At 44.8% G+C, this 25,469-nt stretch overlaps 1 protein-coding gene across 3 annotated transcripts in view; it reads left to right on the forward strand.

The window, feature by feature from the left end:
• The window catches only part of Adtrp (androgen-dependent TFPI-regulating protein), an 86,039-nt gene that overhangs the window by 29,253 nt on the left and 31,317 nt on the right, over positions 1 to 25,469 (forward strand). For all 3 annotated transcript variants that reach the window (XR_005495297.2, NM_001014144.2, NM_001395610.1), the window contains exons 3-4: positions 6,160 to 6,294; positions 8,103 to 8,204. Coding sequence is in view for 2 of the 3 variants with exons in the window: in NM_001014144.2 (NP_001014166.1) it covers positions 6,160 to 6,294; positions 8,103 to 8,204 (237 nt within the window). In the remaining variant the exon portion in view is untranslated. The remainder of the gene's footprint in view (positions 1 to 6,159; positions 6,295 to 8,102; positions 8,205 to 25,469) is intronic.

Below are 25,469 nucleotides of genomic sequence, written 5' to 3' on the forward strand. Positions count from 1 at the left end.
GAAGCTGCCTCCACTAGGGTTTATCCCCCTTCCCTGGGGGCTGGGAAAGGGCTGATTCAGGGAATATCTGCAGGGTAGGGCAGGGCAGCTCAATACAAGAGCTCCTCTAGATCGGCACTGCCCCAAATCCTTCTTCCTCCCTGTCACAGATACATCGAGGATATTATCCTCAATGCATTCCCTATAGGCACGTCTCAGAATCACACAATTTTCCACTCATCCTGGCTTTTATCCTACCAATAACAAGTTACAGAAAATGTTCCTTTCTCCCTCCTCCTCTTTCTCTTTCTCCTCCTCATCCTCTTTCTCCCCCATCCCCTTTTCCTTATTCTGACATGAGCCAGCCCATTCTATCTCTAACACAATTCTGGGTTCCTAACTGGCACTCCAGGGATATTGGCTGAATGGATTGTCAGCAGTACATACTTCTAATAGGGATGAGCCACTTACCAGGAGACCCCATCCTCTCTGTAGGTTGCTGTGTCCCAGGGAATCCTGCTATAAGAAAGCTGCTGCTCTTAGCCCCACAGTCTTGGCCAAGGCTTCCTACCCTTCTTAACCAACACATCCCACAACTCTTCCTCTCCCTATTTTTCTCCTTGTTATTCCAAATTGTATTCTTTACATTTGTCCTTCTGGTTTTGTTTGTTTAACGCCCTCGTTTATCTCAAGGGAGTTTTGTTGTTGTTATGTTGATGTATTTTTATTTAATTTGTTTGAGGATGTCCTATATGAGTACCGTATTTACATAATTTTACCACTCCCTCTCCCCCTCCTACTCCTCCACATCTGTAACCACTCCCACTCAAACTTACAACTTCTTTAGTTGTCAGTGGTTTACACCTACACGCTCCACTGATTCCATAAACTCAGGTGAGCATCTGTTTAGGGCTCACCACCTGGCTTGGATAACCTATCAGGGGCCTCATCCCTAGAGAACACTGATGCTCCCTCGGCAGTCCTGGATGGATTGCTTGTGGCCCTTGATTGATGGGTGTGGCCATGTGAAATGTCCCACGCCCACCTTGGCATGCCAACAAGTTGGTATCAGTATGCTTGTCGTGTTTAGACAGCCAGGTTGATGAGATTACATGGACGAAGGAAGCATTGGCATCTTGTTGCTGTTAACTTTTGATTGGTTCACTGTAAATTCCACACCATGTACTCCAATCCCTCTCTCCCCTGATACCCTCCCTCCACCCTTGCAACCCACCGTCCCAACAGAGAAAAAGAAATCTCATTGTGGAAGCTGTAGGGTGCCCCACAGTCTACCCTTTTGCCACACATTTCAGCATCTTCCTCAAATGCACATGAACTATGAGTGGGATTGTGCTCTTCATAGACCCAGATAGCCTTGACTGAGAGGATCCTATCCACCTTCTGGTCAACTTTCTCTGATACCACCAGGTAAAACATCAAATCCTGTTAGTCCTTGTGTTCTCTTTAATTTTAGAATGGTCTTTCGCTGCCAGGGTTGCATCAGGTTGACAGAAGGGTAAGGAAAGTCCCAGTGTGGCCGATTTAGGTCTGGAGCCTTGAGCTTGGCACTGGCTTGCTTGACTCATCCAACAGGAGTCATAATGTCTTGTTCAGGGAACTTGTGGAATCTCCCTCTCTAGAATTATTATTCTTTTTTTAATGGAAGAAATTTTCATTTCCTGGGGTTGTTTAAAAAGGTTTTGGCTTTAGGGCAAGGAAATAAACTTGATGACTTAGAGAGGGTAAGTTTCCATGATTTTAAGATCCTCGTGGACTTGTGAAGACATGGAATATATAAACTAAATACCTTTCAGCTACAGTTTTTTTAAATTACGTTCGTTATTTTTTTAAAATGTAAATTCAGCTCTGTCACTGGTCGTAAGTTTGTTAGCTAGCAACAGAAACAAAAAGACAGCTAACACATTTAGAGCAGCAGCCTTTCAGGAAAAGTCCCAGAACATTCCACTGGAGTAGAATCAGGGAAGAGCTGGTAGAAAGATGAATCGAAAAACATCAGCTGTGACAGGACACCATGAAGTTTACTTTCCTGGGCACCAATGTCCCAGGATGATCGAAGAACAGACCACTGTTTATTCAGATGAACTGAGATGATCCAAATGTGCACTCAATACCACACAGGACTCCCTAGAATTCGTGTGTGTGTGTGTGTGTGTGTGTGTGTGTTATTGTCTTATTATTTTCTTCTTGGTAGATGAGCAGATCACTACCCATCTGGATGACCTGGTTGACCCTACTGTACCCTTGACACCCCTCCAGACTCCCTAGAAATCCAGGCTCCCACTACTCCATATCCTCCAACTCTGTTCAGTGGCCTCTTTAAACCCTAGCACTAGCCTGTGTCTTTGCCTAGGCCAGGCCTTCACCTCATTCTCTCCTACACCCACATGGGACCTGCCACTGCCCTAGTATTCCTTGTTGGTACTGAGGTAGTGTGTCAGCACCACAGATCAATCACAGCAAGGCTGCTTCACACTGAGTTGACGTCTGGTATATGTCTGCAAGACAAGACGACATGTGTGAACTGGGGGGTGGAGGGGGAGAGGTGATTGGCACATTTACAGTAGGGAGCCAATTTGTATTGATGGGGGAGAAACCTCGGAGGAGCTGAGTAATATGCTATCTTCCTTAGTCTGATTTCCACACTCTGTGGCTGAGAGGGGCAAGGAAAAGGATGGGCTTGACTCCCTCTAAGACGCTTCTTTGGGGGTTGGGGATTTAGCTCAGTGGTAGAGCGCTTGCCTAGGAAGCGCAAGGCCCTGGGTTCAGTCCCCAGCTCCGGGGAAAAAAAAAGAACCAAAAAAAAAAAAAGGACATCATGGGGTGGGGAGGGAGTATAGACTTCACTCTCAGAGAGGGCAGGTCCAGAGGATGGTCAGTGTGTGTGTGTGTGTGTGTGTGTGTGTGTGTGTGTGTGTGTGTGTGTAGAATGGCTGTGTTGATCAACAGAGACCAGGTCCCAGGGTTGCTTCTGCAAACTGAGGCAGCAAAGGGCTGAGTATCTGGAACTGAAGTATCTGGAACTGCAAGAGTATCTGGAACTGAAACTAGGGCTGAGAGCTATGTGAGATGGGGAGAAGGCTGGAGAAGAAGCAACTTCTGATATCCGTGTGCAAATGACTTCATACTCAGAACTCTACAGCTCGTGGGCTTTGAGCCAAAGGCACCAACAGTTAGGGCTAAACATTCTTCAGGGAACCTCTGATAGCATTTAGAACTGTGACTCTTTCCCTCCTTCCCACACCTACCCTCTGCCCTTGGGAGGCCTCCTCCTCCTAGAGGAACCTTTGGACTCTCACCCAGTCTGTGGGTCTACCCCAGAATCTGCCTCTGTGACCTTGAATAAGCCTTGCCTCATCCTGTGCCTCACCTGAGGTAACTTCCTGGCATTTGTTCCCTGCTCACAGTTCCCTCAGCAATTTCATTCCACCTGAGAGGACTGACTGACTACCTAGGTCTTCTCCCAGCCTCGTCTCTCTGTAACCACTTGATAGTTGTATTTCCAAGAGGAGGTTTTACTGGACAGGTAGGCTTCAGTCTCGGATACCTAGGATCAGCATTCCCCAGGGGTATGGCTAGGGAAGAAGGCTCAGCTGGTCAAGGGCCTGAGCACAAACACCAGAACCAAACTTCCATCTCCACCATCTACATGTAAGGCTAGTCATGGCGGCATGACCTTGAAATCCCAGCACAGAGGAGCTGAAGACAGACAGGTCCCTAGGAATTGCTTGCTCACCAGCCTAGCTGAGGCAGAGAGTCCCAGACCCCAGTGAAGAACCTATTTCGAAACCCAAGATAGATGTTGTCTCCTGACCAAGGTTGATCCCTGGCTAACCCTACCACCGCATACCCAAAAGAAAACAGAGCAATCTTGGGAAGATTTATAAACCCTAATACCTGAGCTGTGTCCCCTTAGGCCCATTAAAGGGGTAAAAACAGCACAGTGTTTTTGTTTTTTTGTTTGGTTGTTTTTTTGTTTTTGTTGTAATTTATTCTCCTAGCCATATAGAATTGTTTCTCCTCAATTCTGCTCAGGAAATCTGATGTTTCTTAATTCCGGCTCAAGAACCAGAAGCCTTGGGTTATAAACTTGCAAGTTTATTAATCTCTCTTTAGCCCATTTTTCACATCTTTAAATGGAGCTGAGAGATTAATCCTGACACATCACTAGGACAGTTGGGAAACACAAGCGAGTCTTGAGTCTGGCATAAAACAAGCCAGGACCAAAAGTCAACTGGAGTCAACTGTTGGAGTTGTGAATCCCTGGTAAAGACCATGAAGGATGGATGTCTAATCCAGAGGGTTCTGCCCACCCAAGGACCCCATAGAGTGCTTGTTAAAAAATCACCGCTTACACCTCCTTCTCAGGGGCTGTGATTCCAAAGTCTGTGGGCAGAGAAGAGTCCCAGCTTTCTGGGAAGCTCCAGGCAGTGCACTTTCTGCTGGTCTGAGAACTCAGCTGCCAATCATGGATCATTCGTTTCTCCCCATCCCCCTCCTGCTCATTCCTCAGCCTAGGGAGTGTCCTGAAGTTAACTTTAGATCCTTGCTCAAGTCTAAACTTCAGACACTGTTCTCCAACAGCCAGCTCAGATCAATTATTAACCCAGCTCCCCGGGTCCCATAAATCTCCCTTCTCATACTCTAGGCTAGAATCCAACAGCCCCTCACATGCCAAGGCAGAGCCTCTAAGAACTTATATGACTTCTAAGGCAAACATACTTCGAATAAACCCAATCTTTGTATAGCCAGCACCCACCAGAGCTTAAATTAGCAGCCATAACATTACACAAAACACACAAGGCTTGATTTCTAGGCCCTGCTTACTATCCTGAATCCAAAGATCTGACAATTGACTCTAAAAATCAGAGTGTCTTGGTCACAAGTATGATGTTGCAAATAGAAAATTTCACACAATCTAACTTGATTTCATGCACGAATCATTATTAAGAGTATGGTACAAGGTTACCTTCAAGCTATTTTTAAGAGGCGAACATAAAATATGAATTAATTTTGTTTGCATGCATGAATTCTCTCTTCATTATGAGTCAATATTCTAAAATCTGGACAAAGAAATCCTCAGTCCAGAGTACTTCTAGTGCCAAGCATTTAGGATAAAAGGCTTCAATCTTGCTGACGTGAAAGGGGTTCTACTTCTCTCCTGCTTTGCTTCAAGCACCTCACAGAACTCAGCAGCTGCCACAACTCCTGCACTTGCTTCCTGGATCCCATGATTTAAATCCTTCCAATTATCAGATGGCTTCCCTACAGCCTTCGGGCAGCGCCCTGTAGGTAGGGGCTGTACTGGTTTCTCACTCAGAGTACGGTGTCATGATGTGCACTTTCTTCAAATGCCACAGAGCTCCATCCTGGTGTTCATGACCCTCATTATGACTTTCTCAGTGAGAGTTCAGTGCGTGTGTGTGTGTGTGTGTGTGTGTGTGTGTGTGTGTGTGTGTGGTGTATGTAAAAGAGAGAATATGTTCATGCATTCATGCGTTTATGTGCACATGTGTGGAGACCAGAAGCCAACTTTATTTCACGAGTTTCTTTCTTTCTTTTTTTTTTTTTTTGTGGAGGTGGGAGGGTGGGACACCTTTCTCTGCCCTCACCCCACAGTGCTGAGGTTACAGAGTTACAGACATGTGCTGCACCCCATCCTGCTTTTACGTGAATACTCGGGATCTGAACTCGGGTCCCCAGGTTGTAAAGTAGCCATTCCACTGACTGTTGTTTCTGCCACCCCCTAGGCTTTTTTACCTCCATTATCTTTCCCTAGAAGGGACTCCCGACCATGTCCCACTGTGCCTAGCCCTTCACCCTGAGCTGTATATTTGGTTCTTACCTCTGTGCAGCTACGTATCACAGCTCATTACTTTCTCTGTTTAAACTCTATTTTGTTTCCATTTTAGCCGAAGACCATTAGACTAAATACTGTACACACTATTATCTCCTAAATGAATTTCCTCAATCAGTTTTAGTGTGCAAGGGTCAAGGCCCAGTGAGCTGGAATCCCAGCCCTCAAATTGGCTCTGCACCCAAACAACCCGGCATCTCCTCCTCCTCAGGTCCACATTGCTCCCAGAGGGCTGCAGCCCTCCATCAGGGAAGGATGTATTAATTAAAGCCAATGAAAACACTCATTTATTGTAATGAATTTAGCTCTTGCAGGCCGTTTTCTTTGGGGTCGCCTGCCTGGATGATGTGCTAAAAAGAGTCATCGGAAGGAAAGACATCAAGTTCATCACCTACTTCAGAGATCTGCTTTTTACTACGCTGGCTTTTCCTTTATCCACAGTAAGCGCCCAAATGTTTGTCCAACACCATCATTTCATACAATGGATGGATGCTTCTCTTGGAGCAAGGTGGTCTGGAGACTGATTGCTATAACCAGAGCATCTACATTTCCACAGTTTCTGTCTCAGAACTGACTGCATTGGCTAGCATCATCAGGGAGTGGGGTAGTTAGCAAGTGAGGTTATCATTAAATTTCTATTTTGGGGGAAGGTTTTGTGCATCGTCCTTGCTGGCGACATCCTTGTTGTTGACTGGCAGGAAAGCACAATCAAAATAAAACCAACTCTCCATGTTTGGACTTTGCACCCACAAATTCAACCGAGTGCAGATCAAAAGTATTTGACAAATGAATAAAAATCAAACTGGAAAGACTTGTGACAACGATGTGACATTTACATCGTACTGGATATTATAAGCAGTCTCTGGGTGGTTTAACATACACAAGGAGATGTGTGTGGGTTCTATGTAAATATGACTCCACTACATATAGAGGGTACATATATGAGCATCTGTGGAATCTGTAGTATTCTTGTGAACGCTAAGGGATGACCATATTAGTGGGACAGCTTGGCTTTTATCATGATGATAAGGAGGAGAGTCCTAGGTGGGAAAATGATCTACTCTCTTTCTACACGTCTGGGAAGCTATCAAATACAAAACTTGTAAAAATTAAAGGACATAGGACCTCAAAGTTGAGCCACAGAAAAGACACATTAAGACCACATGACAGCCCAGTGCAGAGAACAGGGAGGCTGCTTCATTTGGGTCCAGTGGACAGAAATCAGGTAAAGCGAGCTGTGTACAGCAGAAGGAAGCTTGTTTTCTGGTGCTGCCACACGGCCGTTCCATTGTCCACGCCTTCATTCAGAGCTAGGACTGAAGCAGACGGAGATCACGCATGCTCCCTGCACAGCAGGGCCTGGCATTAGAAATGGCGGCCTCATTCCTCCACCCAGTGCTTTCTGTGTCTCTGAGACTTCAAAACTCAGTGCAGACCGGAGCTCTCCACCTCTGGTGGGGCTCAGAGGCAGCAAGTGCTTAGCATTCCAGGTTTCTTTGTGGAATGCCTCCACCTCCACTCATAGAAAATCTCTTCAAGTTCAAGGTTTTAAAAGGAACAGTGGAGTCTGTTCATTTCTCTTGCAAATCGAGCCTATGCGTGTTCAGAAGGTAGTGTGAAGGGAGAATGAAAAGATGGTCTCATCTCCACACAGAACACAGAGGGCAGACACAGTAACAGGACATACAACGGGTACAGCAAAGGCAAATAACCCCAGAGTTCTAAGCAACTCTTGCGCTTAGATTGGATTAGTTCTAATCCAACTTGCGCTTTATTAGCTTACAAATGACGTAATGCTCAGAACTACTCCAAGCCTTCCTGTTGTTCTTGGCTATGGCTACTTAAAGGGAGGACGGGGCAAGCACATACATGCATATGCATATGCATAAGTGTGTATGTGCATAAACATATGTACACATACATGTACACACACAGATGAGAAAGGCATCATTGATGACAATGAGGAGCTTGTGGTCCATGCCTCCTTTTTATTCCTGTCTTCTCTGCCTGCCACCATGGTCTTCGTCATTGCTTTCTAACACATTGCCTTCATTGATGAATCCCCAGAGAGCAAGGATACAGACAGCCGTTCTACAGTAAGCGTTTTCTCCTTCATTTACATCTATAAAATTATGTTTGATATCCTTCAAACTGCCATCAATTTTTTACATTGTTGTTTCTTTGGTTGGCTTACAGACCTCTCCTGAAAAACAAACTTAATCCTGGTGTTTTTCTGTTTTCTTTCCAGTTTGTATTCTTGGTATTCTGGTCCCTCTTCCACTACGACCGGAGCCTCGTTTACCCCAAGGGCTTGGATGATTTCTTTCCAGCATGGGTTAATCACGCAATGGTGAGTGGCAGAGAATTCATGAACACCGAAGTCAGTGGCTTCTATACTGAATGCTAAAGTACCTGTGTGTGTTTCCAAACTGTTCAATGCCCTCCAGTTCACTCCGGTCTCTCGACCCTATCACTATTTTAAAAGCATCCCGAGGGGTGCTAGAGAGAGAGATGGCTCAGTGGTTAGAAGCACCTGTTGATTTTCCAGAGACCTGGTATTCAATTCCCTTCCCAGTGGTCCACAACTATCCATTTCTACCATTCTAGGGGATCTGATGCTATCTCTGACCTCCACGGGTACCAGGCATGAGTGTTTTGCACACACGTCATACATGTAGACAAATACGCATATACACATAATAAAAATAAATCCTTTTTTTAAAAAAAAAGCATACTGAGGATGTAAGTGAATAAAATCTAGTGTTGGAGCCCGGGGTCCACTGAAGCAGATGAAGAGATAAGCCGTTGTTGTGTTGCTTAGGAAAGTCGTTAAAAAGTCTTGCTAGCAGGAAAAAATGACCCTTGGCAGTTCTGAAAAAGAAGTGACTTTTGCCCATGACTAATAATGAAATTCATTTCCAGGAATGAAATAAAGGAAGGTTTAAACAAAATCTATGCCCATGTCCAAATAATATTCGGAAAAAGGGCTCACCAAGATTTTCCAGGACTGTGTACCACTAATGGGACTAGTACTTAAATATTTCGATCTGTTTTATCCAGTCGTGCATTTTTTTCATTGATTCCAATGTTTTTGAGGAGTTACACAGAAAGCAGAACCTGTTCTGAGATGTTCAGGTCCCTGGTGTCTGAAGAGGCAGCCGTGACCCACACAAGCAGGGCTAGAGAGAGTACCCAGGTCTCCACACAATGCTAAGCCCGAGTCATTAGAGCTGTGTATAAAACGTCTCCCTGGGCAATTGTGGCTCAGCAGCTCAACGCTTGCAGATGCATTTCCACCATATGAGGCAGTTTAAATAGGAAGACCTCAGATTCTAGGAAACAAGACATGTAAAAGTCAGGAGAACCCATAGAGCTTAAAACTCCCAAGGTCACCCAGAGACGTTCTTCTACCTTTCAAAGGTCCTGTTGGCTGCAAATTCATGACCATCAGTGTGGAAAAACTTCTCTGCCCACTAAGACTACCCCATGCACCCCACTCCCAGAAAAAAAAAACTTTAAATATTCTTCTGAGAGACATCCCATTGGCTGAGTGCTGTGCTCTGGATTCTGATCTAATTTAGTGGACAAGATCCAAATCTAAGCGTTCGATAATCCTCTCCTCTCAGTGTCTGTCTGTGTTAGGTTTTCGTTAGTATTCATTGGGATGCCTTCATAGCGAAGATTCCCAGTGTGGGTAGGTCACGGGGTGTTTGTCTTCACATACATAGCTGGGCATTCAGGAGTGTGTGTGTGTGTGTGTGTGTGTGTGTGTGTGTGTGTGTGTATCTGTGTCTATATCTGTGTATGTGTGTATGTTGTCTGTCTGCTGGTATGTATGTGTGTGTATGTCTATGTCTGCATGTGTGTATGTGTGTGTCTCTCTCTCTGTGGGTAAGTATATGTATATGCTTGTGCATGTGTCTGTGTGTTTGTGTGTGTCTCTGTGTTTATGTGTATGTGTGTATATATGTGACTGTGTCTGTGTGTTTGTGTATATGTGCGTATGTATGTGTGTGTGTCTATGCTTGTCTGCGTGTCTGTATATGTGTGTATATCTGTGTGTCTGTATCTTCGTTTGTGTATGTGTGTATGTTTCTGTCTGCTGGTATGTATGCGTGTATGTATATGTGTGTGTCTCTGTGTGTGTGTATGTTAATATGTTTTTGTGTGTGTGTCTGTGTGTTTGTGTGTCTCTCTCTGCTTGTATGTGTTTGTGTTTGTGTGTATATATGTGTGTATGTATGTGTGTCTGTGTGTATGTATATGTGTGTGTGTACATGCATGTGTGTGTGTGCATATGTTCACACAATAGCACCTATAGCAGCCAGTGTTTGATACTGAGTATCTCTATCAGTCTCTATTCACCTTATTTTTTGAGACAGGGTCTCTCACTAAACATAGAGCTCACTGATTTAGTTGGGTTGTCGGGGCCAATGAGTTTCCAGAGATGCCCCCACCTCTCTCCCCCAGCACTGAGGTCACAGGCAGGAGCCACCTTGTCCACTATGATGTGCGTGCTAGGAGCCAGGCTTAGACCGTCATGCTTCTAGAGCAAGTTCTTCACCAACTTGAGTCATCCCCACCCCCATTTTTTAACATATACATTAAAATTTTTACATTATACCATGGAAAGCATGTTTCTTGAATATGATTTAATTCACACACCCTTCTTTAGAGAAGTGCCACAACTTTGAGTTTTACAAATAAAAGCTGAGAGGGTATTATGTCATCTGCCTGGGAGCCAGCAAGCTTGGCTCCTCTCGGGAGGTGATCCCACAATAATACGAGGCTAATTTGCTGTTGCTTTTTACCAGTTAAATTCAGAACCTGGGCTTTGACCCAGCTTTACATTTCACTGGAAAATTAAGAGGATTAATTAATATGACAAAAAGTGAGAATTTTCTCTCAGACTTCCCGTCTCTATGCCAATAAGCCAAAACCTAGAGAAAAGTGAGTGGTCAGAAACCATGCACGCACCCTGGGGCTGGGTGCTACTCCCACAGTTTAAAAGGCAGAGTCTTGAAAGTTCGTTTTATCTGGAGCCAAACACGATTACCAAGCCCACTCTTCGGGCTTCGTGAACTTAGCCGGTTTTCCTACACTGACTACCGACTCCCTCCTCCTTTGAGTCCCACTGTCTGCGTAGATGCTTGGATTTCCTCCAGTCAGCTGTAATGGTGATGCCCAATCCTAGTGACCTTGATAAGTAAACAACCATATGCTTGCTTGATCATTTGGGAAGTCAAGATCTGGATAATGCCGTACATCACGTCCATGAGCCAATTATTAACAGCAAAACAAAGACTGTGCTGTGGAGACGCTGAAGTATTTTTGTGCCTATACCACCTAGGATGGGGGATGTTAGAGACTCTGCCTCCTTGCCCTTTGGTTGCCCATGTCACCTCCATCCCTTGAGGAGAGCAGGCCAGAGTCATAGGAAGTGTACTCTAGATTAGGAAAGAAGAGGGGGAAGGAAGCCTGACATGGGTTAGACACTGATGTTCCCCTGTTTCTCTTCGCTTAATTGGAGAAAGTCCCTGCAGTGTTATCTCAGCCCAAGAAAAAAAAATCAGCAAACCCACTTGGAGTTTCCTAATGGAACCATCTCCAAACACCCTGTTTCTCCTCAGTGTGGGCTCATCTCATCCCTTACTCCAGAGTCTTGCCTCTTCTGGTTATTTTCTGACCCTACTACTAAAGCCTTCTAGCCTGATGCTTCAAGGATGCTGCCTCTACAGAGAGTGGTTGGTTAAGGGCTGGCAAGATCGTTCAGTTGATAAGGTTCTTGCTGGACAAGAACAGAGATCCGAGTTCCATCCCTCACTCCCACATAAAAGCGAGGCACGGTGGATGTTCCAACGCTGCTAGTGTTGGAGAGATAGAGACCAGTGAGTTTCTTCAAGCTCATTGGCTAACCAGCCTTGCCGAATAGATAAGCTTCATGTTCTGTGAGAGATTGTATCTCAAAAAACGAGGTGATGTGATGGCTAGTTTTTATGCCAACTTGACACAAACTCTAGACAGAGACATCTGAGAGGATGGAACTTTGGGAAAAGGCCTCCATAGATTGGGCTGTAGACAAGCCTCTGAATCCTTTTCTTGATTAGTGGTTGATGCAGGAGAGCCCAGCCCATTATAGTAAGTGGGACTACCCCTGGGTTGGTGGTCTTAGGTTCTATAAGAAAGTAAACTGAGCGAGCCATGAAGAGCAAGTTAGTAAGCAGCACCCCTCCAAGGCCTCAGCATCAGCTCCTGCCTTTGGGTTCCTGCCCTGCCTGAGTTCCTGTCCTGACTTCCTTTGATGATAAGCAATGACGTAGAAGTATAAAGCAAATAAGTTCTTCCCTCCGCAAGTCACTTTTGGTGTTTCATCACAGCAATGACAACACAAAGACAGGTAGATAATCCTGACAAATTTCAAAAGTATTACATAAAGATGGAGAAATAGCTGAGCTAGAAAAGTGTTCACAAGCATGCGGATGTAGTTGGGTCCTCAGACCCATATTGTAGAGCCTGGGTGCTGCAGCCCATGCCTGTAACCTAGGACTGGGAAAGCAAAGATGGCCAGGTTCCTGGTGCCCATCTAGCCAATCGCGGGGTGGCGGAGGTAGGTATTTGGTGCTATAGTTCACATGTGGAAAGGTCTCCAAAGCCTTGAGTACTAAAGCCCGGGTCCCTAGGCCCTTTCTGTTGGCAAAGTATGGAACATTGTGGATACTAGCGAGAGGCCTTGAAGTTACTTGTGGCCATGCTCTTAGAAGGGACTGTGCAATCCCAGCTTCTGCTCTCTCTTTCCTGACCCTGAGGTAGAGTTAGGAGATGTTTTTATTGTTTTTGTCTCTCCATGCTCCCTGGTATGCTATGCCACTTTTCCATGGGTCTGAAAAGCAATGGAGTGAAATGACGATGAAAAGGAACCGGGTGAAGCTGTGAGCCCCGATAAACCTTTTCTTTTTCACAAGCTGCTGTCTCGGGCCTTCGTTATCACAATGGGAAGTTGAGTGAGTACCTTACGGGTCAATTTGTTAACACTTCCCATTTTGCCGGTGCCCATGTAAGACAACCCAAAGAAGATGATTCAGGGCTGGGAAACTGGGACAAGAGGGATGATGGGCAGTCTCCTGGACGTGTGGCCTAAGTGCTTCTGTGTGAGGCACACTTCCCTGTAGTGATTCAGGCCTGTACCACTGAGCCTTTCTCTCTGCCACAGAACAACTGCAGCATCAGCACCACCTTCTCCTGACAGTATCCCTCATACCAACCAGATGCTAGCTTTCTTCTTGCAACTATTTTCTTATCGTTATCTGTGGTGTTGTCCCCCGGTTTATGGCACCCCCCTGTGATGCTGGCCCCAGTTTTGTGGCACTCCCTTCTGACACTGTATATTTCTAGATGCTTTAGAACTAATAGTCTTTGGGCTTTTCCTGCCCAATGATTCTGACTCACTGGAAATCTGTGGTTCCTGTAGGACCCTTCAGAGCTTCCTGCCGCTCTGTGTTCAACAGACATTTTCCTGTCCCTGTCATGTTTTCGGTCCAAATAGTCCTCTCAGAAGGATGTTAGCATCCACCACTGCGGACAGGCTGCCTGAGCTGCTGTGAGCCTGGCTGCCTTGGGTGAAGCAGATCAACCCGATCGTGTTATTGTTGAGCAGTCGTTCTCTGGCCTTCGTAAAGGAAGAAACAGAACAGAGGATTCATACTTCAGGGTTTGCCAGAAAAACATTAACTCCTCAGGTCTTATCTAAATGCTTACTAAAGATAGAACCAGAGCAGACAGATTTAAATAGCAGGAAGAGGATTCAGTAACTGAGAAATAATGACCCTATCCTGCATCACAGGGGAAGCTGGAGAAAGGATTTCTCTGGAAATCAACCTGAATTGCTCAAGTTGGAAAGAGGCATGGAATAGATCAGAGTTTCTCCTAAGCCCTGCTGCATTTGTAAAGCATGCATAATTATCTAGAATGGGCCCAAGTACTTTAAAGAACAGTCAAAGGCAGCATAAATGGAAGTCATTATCATGTAAAATATGAGAATCCCAGCCAGGACCCATCACGCTTCTCTGTATCCACAACCACAGTCTGAGACCCGTCAAACTCAGTAGGTATGAATGGGACCCTAGGAACAACCTCCAATTAAAAGAAAGCTAGTTCTTTACTTTAGAGGAAGGACCCAATTCAGCTTCCCAGTTACCGGCTCTACTGTCCTTTGTTCATTTGAAAATAATTACTAAGCCCTGTTATGTGCACGGTGCCATTAAGGTTAAAACTATCAAGTGTCCCTCTAGAGGGCACAAGTGTTGATGGATGGATGGATTGGCCCTCTGTTCCTGTGCTACTGAGGGGTGGCTGGATCAAAAGATTCATAAATTAATTCATGCTATTAGAAGATGGGCTGACTTAGAGGAAGTGGGCCAGGAGAGTACGCCTTTGAAGAATGTCTCTTCTCACTGGGTAGGCTTTTGGTTCCCACGCTTCCTGGCTGCCAAGGAAAGCAGCTTTGTTGCTGCCCCTCCCTCATACCCCAACTTTCTACTACGATGCTCTGCTTCATCACCAAGGACTAAAAACACAAGCCCAAATCAATCCTTCATCCTTTAGATTGTTTCTTTCCCATATTTTGTTATAGTAAAGGAAGCTAAGTAACACAGATGGTGTGACATTTGACAAGTGTTGTCATCCAGTGATTTTGAATCCTGATTGAGCCCATACACACACACACACACACACACACACACACACACACACACAGAGAGAGAGAGAGAGAGAGAGAGAGAGAGAGAGAGAGAGAGAGAGAAGATAAGCTATCATCAACATTGATTTATTTAGATGGTGACGTGCTCTGGTATTGGCATATGATTCTTGACCAACGAGGTTGTCCTAGGCACAGAAAGTACAGCTCGATAACTTAGAGGCATTGTCTCAGATTTCTCTCTCCCACCCGTAAGCTCTGTGGGAGATGTTTGGGCTAAGTACCAGTTAGTGAATCCTAAGAGTAATGCAGATACACCCTGGCCATGTCAGCCACTGATGGCTGACCTTGGTTTCCAGGCCTGTGTCTCCCTCCTGATTCCTCCTCCTCCAACCACTGTAACCCACAGCCTAGACATTTCTCTGTGTTGTCAAACTTTCAGGGATTTCTCCTATGACTATGAGTGGATCTTCAAGCCATTTCTCAGAGATAACGCAAATATCCATTAAATTAATGTGCTATTTAAGAAGGCCTCAGACCTTTCACGTCCCAGTGAATGTTAGTCTCGGGACAAGAAGAGCCAATGTAAGTGAACAGAGGATCCTCGCATCATATCCAATACGTAGCTTAACACACAAGGACAAAATCAAGAGCTATTCATTTTTTAAATAATCAAAATCGTGTGCTTAGCACTTTTCTTTCTTTCTTTCTTTCTTTCTTTCTTTCTTTCTTTTTTTTTTGTCTTCCTGGGATAGCATGAGAAACGAGAAGTGAGACTGATAATACGTTAATACTGACGAATTTAAATACTATGCTCAAAAACTCCACCCCCTTCAGATCAGGATAAGCAAGACATTATATCTTTAATGTAAGGGAGATGGAGAAAACACCTGAGGTGAGCCGCTCTTTAGGAGGGGGTTTGTTTAGCACAAAATTTGGGAGGCTGAACATCCAAGCAGCGTAACAGAGGCTCTGAGTGAAAATGGTGCCATGAAAAGTGATGGAGGTGTGCACGGAAGTAGATTACGTCATCCACCGGAAGCCAGAGAGGGTGAGAAGTCCATCCAGGCTTTTATAGCCACTTGCTCTGGAGAGATTTGCCTTCATTCCTCCCAAGGGCAGAACCTCCAATGACATAGCAACCTCTGCCTTCTGGGCGCCATTTCTGAAAAGTCCAAACTTCCAACCAACGGTACCTGAGGGACACATTCAAATAATACTCAGCTTGTAACAATCACCAAAGCCCTTTTCCCATGTTTAAGTAACGCTCCCAAGGAAGGCTTCCGGGAAATGGGGTGTGGATATCTTTGGGGAGCATCATTCAGTCACTGTGCTTCATGATGGCCATCCTTACTGCATATACTTTCTCCAGTTTGCAAGGCTCCTCCTAACACTGAAGACGGAGGGATTCTGTTCCTTCAGCTAGACAAAGGTAGCGATGTGATTGAAGCTTGTGGTGAGTGAACTGCGATCAAGTGCTGTCTTTTTAAAAACTCACGCACTGCCCAGGTAAAGAAGATAAGGCACTATGTAATTTGACAATGACACTGTGACATAGGTGAGACAGTGGTGGCAGTAGACAAGGAAACAGGCCTCGGAAGGAGAAAATTGGATCTTGAGGGATATTGATAACCACATTCTCATATGTTGATAATGTCAGTTCCTAGTTTTTCTTTTCTTTCTATTTCTTTTCTCTAGAAGCTTCTACTTGCCTTCTTTCCTTCTTTCCCCCACCAGCCCCTGCTTGGTAGAGGGAACTGTTGTTTGTTAAAACAGAAGCCTTTCCTAGATGCCACTCATGAAGAAGCTGCCTCTCCATCCCGCATTCCTCTGCGCATGTGCCTCTGAACCTTCTCTTCTAAAGAGGCGCTGATCAGATTGAAGTAACAGTGTCCTGAGACCCCCAAGAAAAACACCAAGTGTTTGATCTGGCAGGAACAGAGGGATTGAATAAAGAAGGGGGTGGGTGCTGATGCAGCCCAGCGGTGGTAGATCTCAGTTCTAGAATGTAGGATGCTTGAAGTTGGAGTTGGGGCTAGAGAGACATAGGTGACAAATGCTGGGGCTTTAACGCTAAGAACTTGTTTCATTGATGTTGGTTGTTGGTTGGATAGCTTGCGGTTAAACCAGACCGATGGCCAGTTTTGAGCTTAGAATTGTTTGTGTCCATGAATGAGTATTAATAATTAGACTTAAAAATTTTTAATGGGATTATTTATAACTTATGCAGTTAGCCGTAATGGGGAAATCTCACCAGACCAAGGAGGCGCCTCAGAAGCTTTCCCCAAATCTCTTTCCTAGTGAGATTCTAGGAAGAGACAGTACATTTTGTCTCACATTAAATCTTATTAAATCCAGAGAAAAGGACAAAAGATTAAACATCTCTTTGTATGACATTCTTAAAATGGCAGTCTTGACCCTATCCTTAAATGAGCATGGTGTTTGTGGGCATTTGCTTATTATGATCGGCTGGTGATCTCACAGTGCTAGCCACGATCAAACGTTGGTGATTCATCATACCTCGCCCTGCTTCCTGGAGACACAAATGCAGCTATAGAATCGGAACTAAAATGTTTCCAACTTGCTGTGCTGAACACCTTGTAGGGGGACAGAAGAGGAAGTCGAAGGTGAACTGTGACAAGTTAGCTTCAGCTCACGACTCTGAACAGCAAACCTAAGTTTTCTCTGACATTTTTATACTTACTACAACTTTCCCTCCAGGCGCATGAATCACTGGACAAAAGGACTTGTTTCCCTACCCTGCACAATCTTTATATGCAAACATGCAACACCTACTGTATGCATGGTTTTCCTTTATTTCTTCCTTTGTTCTTAATTAAGCTATTTTCAGATAGTTATAGCTTTGCATACAGGTGCAAGAAATAAACAAATCCTTAGTGTACTTTGCCCAGTTCCACCAGGGTCATTGTTTCCTTCTCTCTCTCTCTCTCTCTCTCTCTCTCTCTCTCTCTCTCTCTCTCTCTCCCTCCCTCCCTCCCTCCCTCCCTCTCTTGTTTATTTTTCCTCTCTGTGTTTCTCTTTTCTCTCTGTATCTCTGTCTCTGTCTCTCTGTCTCTCTTTGTGTCTCTGTCTCTGTCTCTCTGTCTCTGTCTCTGTGTGTGTGCGCGCGCGTGCACACATTGCTCTAAATTCTGTGAGTACATGTGCTGTGTGATCTGCCTGCAAAGCCTCAGAGATCTTTGGTATCCGTTCTCAGTGTCTATAGCTCTTGTTGTTCAACTAGTTGGTTCTGAAGATAGGATTCTCCTACCTCTGCCTCCCCTCTTCTACTGAAAATGCTAGGATTACACATGTGCTCTACCCTGCCAAGCATGTGTGTGTGTTCTGGAGACACACACATGGGTCCTCACACTTGAGCAGTAGGCACTCATCCACAGAGCCCTCTCCCCAGTCACCCCTCTCCCTCATGCATTTTGAATGTGTCACTTATTGAAGGATATGAAGTATCTTTGAGTCATAAGCTCAGGGGCAACCATTTCTCATCACCTCTGATCCCAATGTTGTTGTATCATGAAATTCTAAAATGTTTTTTGGCCATTTTCTACTCTAGATTAGCATCTGAGTCCATTTCCCCTTGCTGTGACAGAATGCTGGAGGTTAAACGATTTATAAAGAAAAGGGGTTTATTCAGCTCAGCAGTCTTGGAAGCTCAAGATTAGGTGGCTCCACCTGGTGAAGGCCTCGTGCTGTAGTAAGTGGATGGCATCAGAAGAGGTCTACATGAGAACTTGGCAGCCCAGCATATGGAAAGGGGCAGGCTGGGGGGGGGGGTGGAATACTTTGTATGAATGTGTAATGATTCCATTGCTACAAAGAGCAAACTAATCCTCTTGAAGAGCCAGTCAAGTTACCTCAAATCCTTCTCAAAGGCCCCAACACTGCTAGCTTGGCAACAAAGTTTCAAGAGGAATTTTGGCGAGAGGGGGCCATATTCAAAGCATAGCCATTGTGTTTACACTGTGAGCAGAAAGCAGTGCCGGGGATACAAATTCTCCTGTGATTCCAAAGACGGTGAGCATTGGTGAAGGCTAGACACTCCTGTGGACACACCATAGGGAAGCGCCCCAAGGAAAAGCATAGCTACTGACCACGCCCCTTATTTGGACAGGATGCCAGGCCTAATGACAGGGGTGTGGTTATGGGTTGAGCATTGCTTAGAAACACTGTCACCATCCTTGCTTTCCTTTGCTGACTTCCTAACCTAAGCTGGGTCACTGTCTGCCGGCATTCTCAAGCTCTCTCTGGTGAACTTGCAAACACAGGGGCATCTAACAATAACCTGCCTCAGGATTACCATCTACTGCAGGCTTTTGTAACTAGAATCAACCAGACTTTCACTAGGCCTGCTTTCTTCCTCTCTGGAGAACGGGGATGACATCAGCTTCCCTGGTTCTGTTGTCTTTTGGGTTTTTGTTTGTTTGTTTTGTTTTGTTTTGTTTTGTTTTTCTTCTTTTAATCCCAATTCAGAGACATTCCAATTTGTGCTGCAGTGGCCTGCTCTCAAAGTTCCATTTATTCTTGGTCCTTTATCAATAGCCTGCTTTCATACAGGTCACCGATTTTTAAAAATGAATCTCAATTTCTAAATCAAGGTCAAAGGTTTTCAAGCGTCATCAAAACCACGGAGATGTCTTCTGAGAAGCTGCAGGGATTTAAGTAACTGAAATCATCCAGTGTGCTTGAGGGCTTGCTAGTGGGCCCCGCTCCCCTCCTGTGTGACTCAGCCAGCTCTCACTTCCATGGCAACCGACAACCGAGTATAATACCCCAAAAGGAAGAATGACTTCACTGGAGACTACCAGGAGGCAGACACTTGAAACAGTGGATCCTGAACCTCTCTGAAATACCAAGAGACAAAAATAAAAAGCTAAGTAGGTAGGAGAGACCAAAAGTCCCATAATCTGGAAAATACACATAGTCGGCCGCCTGGTGTGTGGCCTGGGTAGACGCCCCAGGCAGACTTGAATGGATGCCCAACCCCCTTTCTGATAGGCAGCCAATTCACTCTCAGAGTCCAATAACTCCACAAGCCACGGGTGGGGGTAAAGGGGCCTAGTGCAGAGGGCCTAGCTGCTGTCGGCTCCTTACCCCTCCCACAGTGCTCATCCCTTGCCTCTTCACCTCCTCCTCAGCCCATCCCATTGTGTTTAATTGGGAATTCTACTTCCTCCCCTCCTCCTGGTGGATCACCAGCCAGTAGGATAATCCTGCTGGGCATTACCCAGAAGCCTCCTGGATGGTCCAGTAAAATCGCCAGAGGCTTCTAGCACCTGCATGGCTTCTCATTTCTTCATGCTTTGTGACCTGAGTTTTCCAACTTCCAACTCTTCCTCTCCACTGGGCCTCCCAGCCCATGGCTTAAACATTGCACATGTGTGCAAAAGGCCTTGTTTTGCAATCCTTGCCTTGATCTCTACAACTCTATTGAAATCACTGCTCCACGAGTGGTGTGGTTTGAATGTTGCCCCGAATGTTTCCCATGTTGGCAACAGTCCCCAGTGCAGCAGAATTGAGAGGTAGGACCTTGAGCAGTGACTAGGTCATGAGGGTGCCCCTCTTCATAAATACATCAATTGGATTTCATAAGAGCGCCATTAAGTAAGCTGTGAGAATGGGTCGATGAGTCTGTCCACTCCCCAGACTCCAGCACTGTCAGAAAGAAGCTTCTTTATATGTTACGGAGATTCTGGTATTCTGTTTCAATGATGCTAAGCAGGCTAAGACATCTGTCTGGTTTCTTTCCTCTCCCACCATCTTCACCTATTTGCCGGATCCACCCACTTCTAAAATATTTGGTTCAAACAAAGCTGAAGAGGAGTGAGGAGAGGGGTAGGAACTTTCTTCAGGAAGTGTTGGGCCAGGAAACGTTCCTGGACCCCCCAAAAAGACTACCAAGGAGCTGAATCCAAAGCAATCACATTAGGGTCTCTATTCATGCTTGAGTTTGGGCCATGCCTCAATCTGTGACACAGGAAAACAGGAGGGGGCCCCTGAGCCCAGTTTCAGGCAAGCATTTATAGAGGCAAGAAGGGGGTATTTAGCCTGGTATATATCTGACCAGGGAGATGGGGGGAGGGAGATTATGGCCTTTAACATAATTGACTGGTGCTAGGAACTGAACCATAAACTTAACTTCTGCTTTCCTCCTGACTGGTGGTAGTTAGGAAGTGAAGTGTCAGGGACAGGCTTGTAACCTGGAGGTGCAGATTTGTTGGGGAATAACTTGGAAACTGGTGTTACAGGAAGGCCTTGTTGGGGGCAGGGGTAGCCTAGAAACTGGTGCTAGGTACTGGCCTGTTAATTACCTTGAGTTCAATCTTAGGTCAGGTTTTCTGAAGATCTGGTCTCTCAGAAGCTTAAGCATGCCAAGCTATGCGAAAGTCAGGAGTGTGTGTCAGAGTCTATGAGTGTAAGATCTGCTCCAGTTACAAATGTTGTTTTTAGCTCAGAAATTCTTTAGAGAGCCAAGTGTACACCTGTAACCTTTTAACAACCATGGGCAGCTAAAAACGACTCTAGACATCAGTATTGAGTATTGCAAAACCTCAAGATATGCAATAATCAGTTATCAAACTGTGATGGTTTTAACCCAAAGGAAAAAGTAATGCCAACTGTCCCGCCGGGGAAGGTAGCCGGACAGCGACTTCCGTTAGCAGATGTCATTATTACTCACTCGTCTTGTATCCTCAGGCCACATGACTCTAGCAGATAACCACACCTTGAGATTTTCTTTCTTACCTATTCTATGCTCTACGATGAGTATTCTCCTCTAGGAATGATTGGCAGAGATATTAAAACACTTAGCCTGTCAAATAGCATTTAATAAAGGCCTTTTGTCTCCAATCAGCACAGGGAGTCGAGTTCAAGGCTTCTATGTGGGAACATTTTAATTAATATGCAGAGTTATACTGACATATTTTAAAATAATACTTCATAATCCAATGTCAGAGTTGGTAGCATTAAATTGTCATTGTGAGCACAGAAAATGTAAGCTTAGCAGGAGAAGCTGCTCGAGAAATATTTGTTGGAGGATATTTGACAATGGTAATGTGGGGTTATATGTCCAACTGAAGGTGGACACTAATTTTAGTAGCTTGTTTTCCCCCATTTGTATTGAGGATCTAGAACATGAGGGAAATGTGGGGGCATCGTTATATGGAAGCCATTAGGAAATGGCCTATGTGGTAAATGGATTTCCATCTTCACAAACGTCCCTCCACGTGTGTCAAAGGTGTATTTGGGCTAAGAGGTTGAAAAGGATCACTAGGAATGAAAACGCCTTAGCTCAGTTACTCACTAAACCTTGTGCCAAGGTCAATGAAAGCAACCCCTCTATGTCTAAGCCTCTATATATCAAGCACACACGAGTTTTATTTTTTATTTCATTGGGAAAAAAAGACCAGTACCAGGAAACCTTGGTTTTGATCAGTTTTAATTGCTTTCTCATTGCTTTAACCAAATACCTGATACCAATTTAAGGGAGGAAAGGTGCATTAGTGCTTCCATTTTGAGGGGACACATGACATCATTGTGGGGAAGGCAAGGTGGGAGGGGCAGGAGGACAGCTGGTCACCTTCATTGGCAGTCAGGAAGCAAAGAATGAACAGGAAGTGGCCCGTGGGTATAAAACCCCAAGGTTTGTCTTCTGTGGCTTCTTCCTTGAGCAAGGCTCCACCTCCTAGAAGTTCCATAACCTTCCCAAATAAGGTCACCAGCTAAGGACCTATTCATGTGTTCATGTGTGCCTATTGGGGAAGATTTTTGCAAACCATAACAGGATGGTATTTCTGCCATTGTCTCACCAGGTTTCAAGAAAGTTATTAAAAATGTGTCCGAGCATTGGACTCCTTAGAACAAGGAAAGTATGTAGACCCTCTTTAAAGTCTCAGAAATGTTATTGAGAATGAGTGAAATGTTGCATATGGGACTGGGGAATTGGCTCAGTGGGTAAGGTATTGTACAAGCCTGAGGACCGGAGTTCAAAGCCCCAGCACCCCTGTAAAAATCTAGGTGGTATGGCTGTAAATTCTGTAACCCCAGTGCAGTAGTTCTGGAAGGGAAAGGGACAGAGGAGGCAGGTCTCCTGGGCTCACTGGCCAGCCACTGTAGCTGAAATGAGAGGCCTTGTCCTGATAAATAAGTAAATAGATGCTAGACAGATAGACAGACAAAAATGGAGAATGAAATAACAAGGTGGCTGGTGCTGGACCTTCATTGCTTGTGTACAGACATGGGCAAGTATACCCGTACATATATATGCATATACCCTCCAGTGTGCACTTGAATTATAGCTATGCAATGAATGGCATCAAACCAAGGCCAACTTGGAATTGCCCAGTTTCCTCCCTATTCTCTTCATTGCTCAGAGAGCCCCAAATCACACAGTTCCAAGAAGTAGAGTCCACAGTTATCTGGTGGAAATGGACAAAAAGTGTGTGGGAAGACCGCAGACCTGGGGCTAGCCCTGGCTCCTGGATGAACATGTAGGGGTCCTACACACTCCACACAGTAAACAACGAAGGCCATGGTGACTCGTTTACAGCATTTGATAGAGAGTTCCCTCTTCTATGGGAGTTTCTCCGATGTTGCCAACGTGTGTTTCACGATAGTCACCTGAACTGCCAGTCCTTGTAGCATTGGACTCCTTGAATAGATTTTGATTTTTCTCAGTGAATCCGGATGCCACGTGATCATAAAACTCACACTTGCCTCTGAATCATGTTCATGGTGTTTTTAAAAGTTTCACACTTCAAAACCTTTGTGTGCGCATCTGTGTTGTGTGTGTGTGTGTGTGTGTGTGTGTGTGTGTGTGTTGTGTGTGAAAGAGAGACAGACAGACAGACAGACAGACAGACATGCATGCAAGTATGGCTATACACGTGCAATGGTGTGTGTAGAGTTGACAGCCTTACATTTGGACTTCCTCTCCAACGTTGCTTAAGACACAGCCACTTGCTCACTGCACCAAGTTAGCCGAGCAGAAAGTCTCCAAACCTCCTGTCTCCTTCCCATTTCACTGAAGGAGTGCAGAGATCGCAGGCACTTGTTACCCTGTCTGGCTTTGTGGGTTCGGGGGATCCGAACCCGGTTCCTTAGACTTTAAAGCCAGGCACTTTCTCACTGAACCACCTCTCTCTGCTATTCATTTACATTTTTAAAGTTAACCTGCAGAATAATGATGGGTTTTATTAACATATGGAGAAAGGTAACCATAGTTAGAGGAATCAGAACCCAAAGTGACTTTCATCTCCGCCACATGGTAGAAAAGTGGCCCCGAAAGGAAGAACTCTCATTAAGAAAAAGATAACCTCAAATATTGAATAAAACATTTTTTCAAAAAAAATCTTTTCAAGTGCTTGGCTTACATACAAGAAAGGAATGGAAATTTCCCAAAGTTAAAATAAAATAGAGGGATAACAAAAATGTGAGATAAAGGCAATGTTTGAAGAGATAATTACTGTTTTTTTTTTTTTGAGTTAAAGAACAATGAGGTATCAGATTCAAGACATAGGGAAAAAAGTTCCATGTGGGGCTAAGAGGCAGAAAGGAAAGGAAAAAAAAAAAAAAAACACTCTCCCTCGTGTGGCACTACGGACACCTCAGATGAAAGAATCCTGGGAAATCATTAGTAGACCACATTTCGAATGCAGACTCAATGATGACTGGAAATAATTGGGGAAAGTGCTTACGTCCCAAACATGTTCAGACTTTCATCTTGTTGTCCTTTAAGTAATCACCATAGCTTTACATTGAATCGAGATAATATTTACATTGAATTTACATTGCGTTAGCCATTGTAAGTACTGTAAGGGTGACTTAAAATGTGGCGGATGGTTACACAGCTCCTAAGTAAATGCCATGTTTTTCAAGCTGGCCAGATGGCTCTGAATGAAAGTGATTGCCCCCAAATTCTATAACCTGCACTCAGCCCAGGTCTCACATGGGAGAGAACTGACTCCTACGAGTGTTTCTGTGACCCCCACATACACATCACTGCACGTGTGAACATGCACACACACACACACACACACACACACACACACACACACACACTGAATAAATAGATTAGAAAAATGAAAGAAAATTTTACCATGTTTTAGACTATTGGGTCTCAACTTTGGGGCTGCCAATCAGATATCCTGTATATCAAATATTTATATCACAATTGAGAACAGTAGCAAAATTAGTTATGAAGTAGTAATGAAATAATTTTATGGTCGGGTGGGTCACTACAATATGAGGAACTGTATGAAGAAGTCACAGCATTAGGACTGCTGGGAACCACTATTTTAGACAAAGGACTTGAATATCCAAATAGTTTGGTATTCAGACGAGTCCTGTAGCCAGGCCTTTGTGGACACTGAGAAATCGCCATACTGTCAGACTTGGGGATGGGTTTCAGCAGCAAAGGTAATAGCTTCACAGTTCTGGGGAGGAAAAGAGAAAATAAAGAATAATTTGGTTTAAGACAATGTGCTGAGATGTTTGCGTCTCCCACCTTGGGGTCTTGATCAGGGCTCCCTCTAAGAATGTAGTAGGCAGACAAAAGAGGGACACAGCTCCTCAGCTGCAGGAGGATGTAACCAAGAGAGCTCATGGGTACTGTAGCCTGTGCTGTCTGTCAGTAGGCTATGGGTGCCAGTCAAGAGAGGTGGCGAGCATCACAGTTTTGTGCTCTCAGCAAGCTTCAAGGTGCCAATGGAGAGACTGTTGGCAAGAGTTTAGCTGGAGAGATCTCAGAGGGCTTTGGGATGCCAACCAAAAGCAGGTCTACAGAAAGCAGATCAGCCATAGGAGTATCAGACTTTCTCTCCAAGGCTGGTTTCAAGGCAGGGACGAATTCTCTTCTGCAGCCCAAGCTCAGAGTCCTGGAGGCTCGTGGCAACAGGCTATGTCCTAGAG

This window comes from Rattus norvegicus, chromosome 17 (assembly GCF_036323735.1).
Source record: "Rattus norvegicus strain BN/NHsdMcwi chromosome 17, GRCr8, whole genome shotgun sequence".
Classification (NCBI taxonomy): domain Eukaryota; kingdom Metazoa; phylum Chordata; class Mammalia; order Rodentia; family Muridae; genus Rattus; species Rattus norvegicus.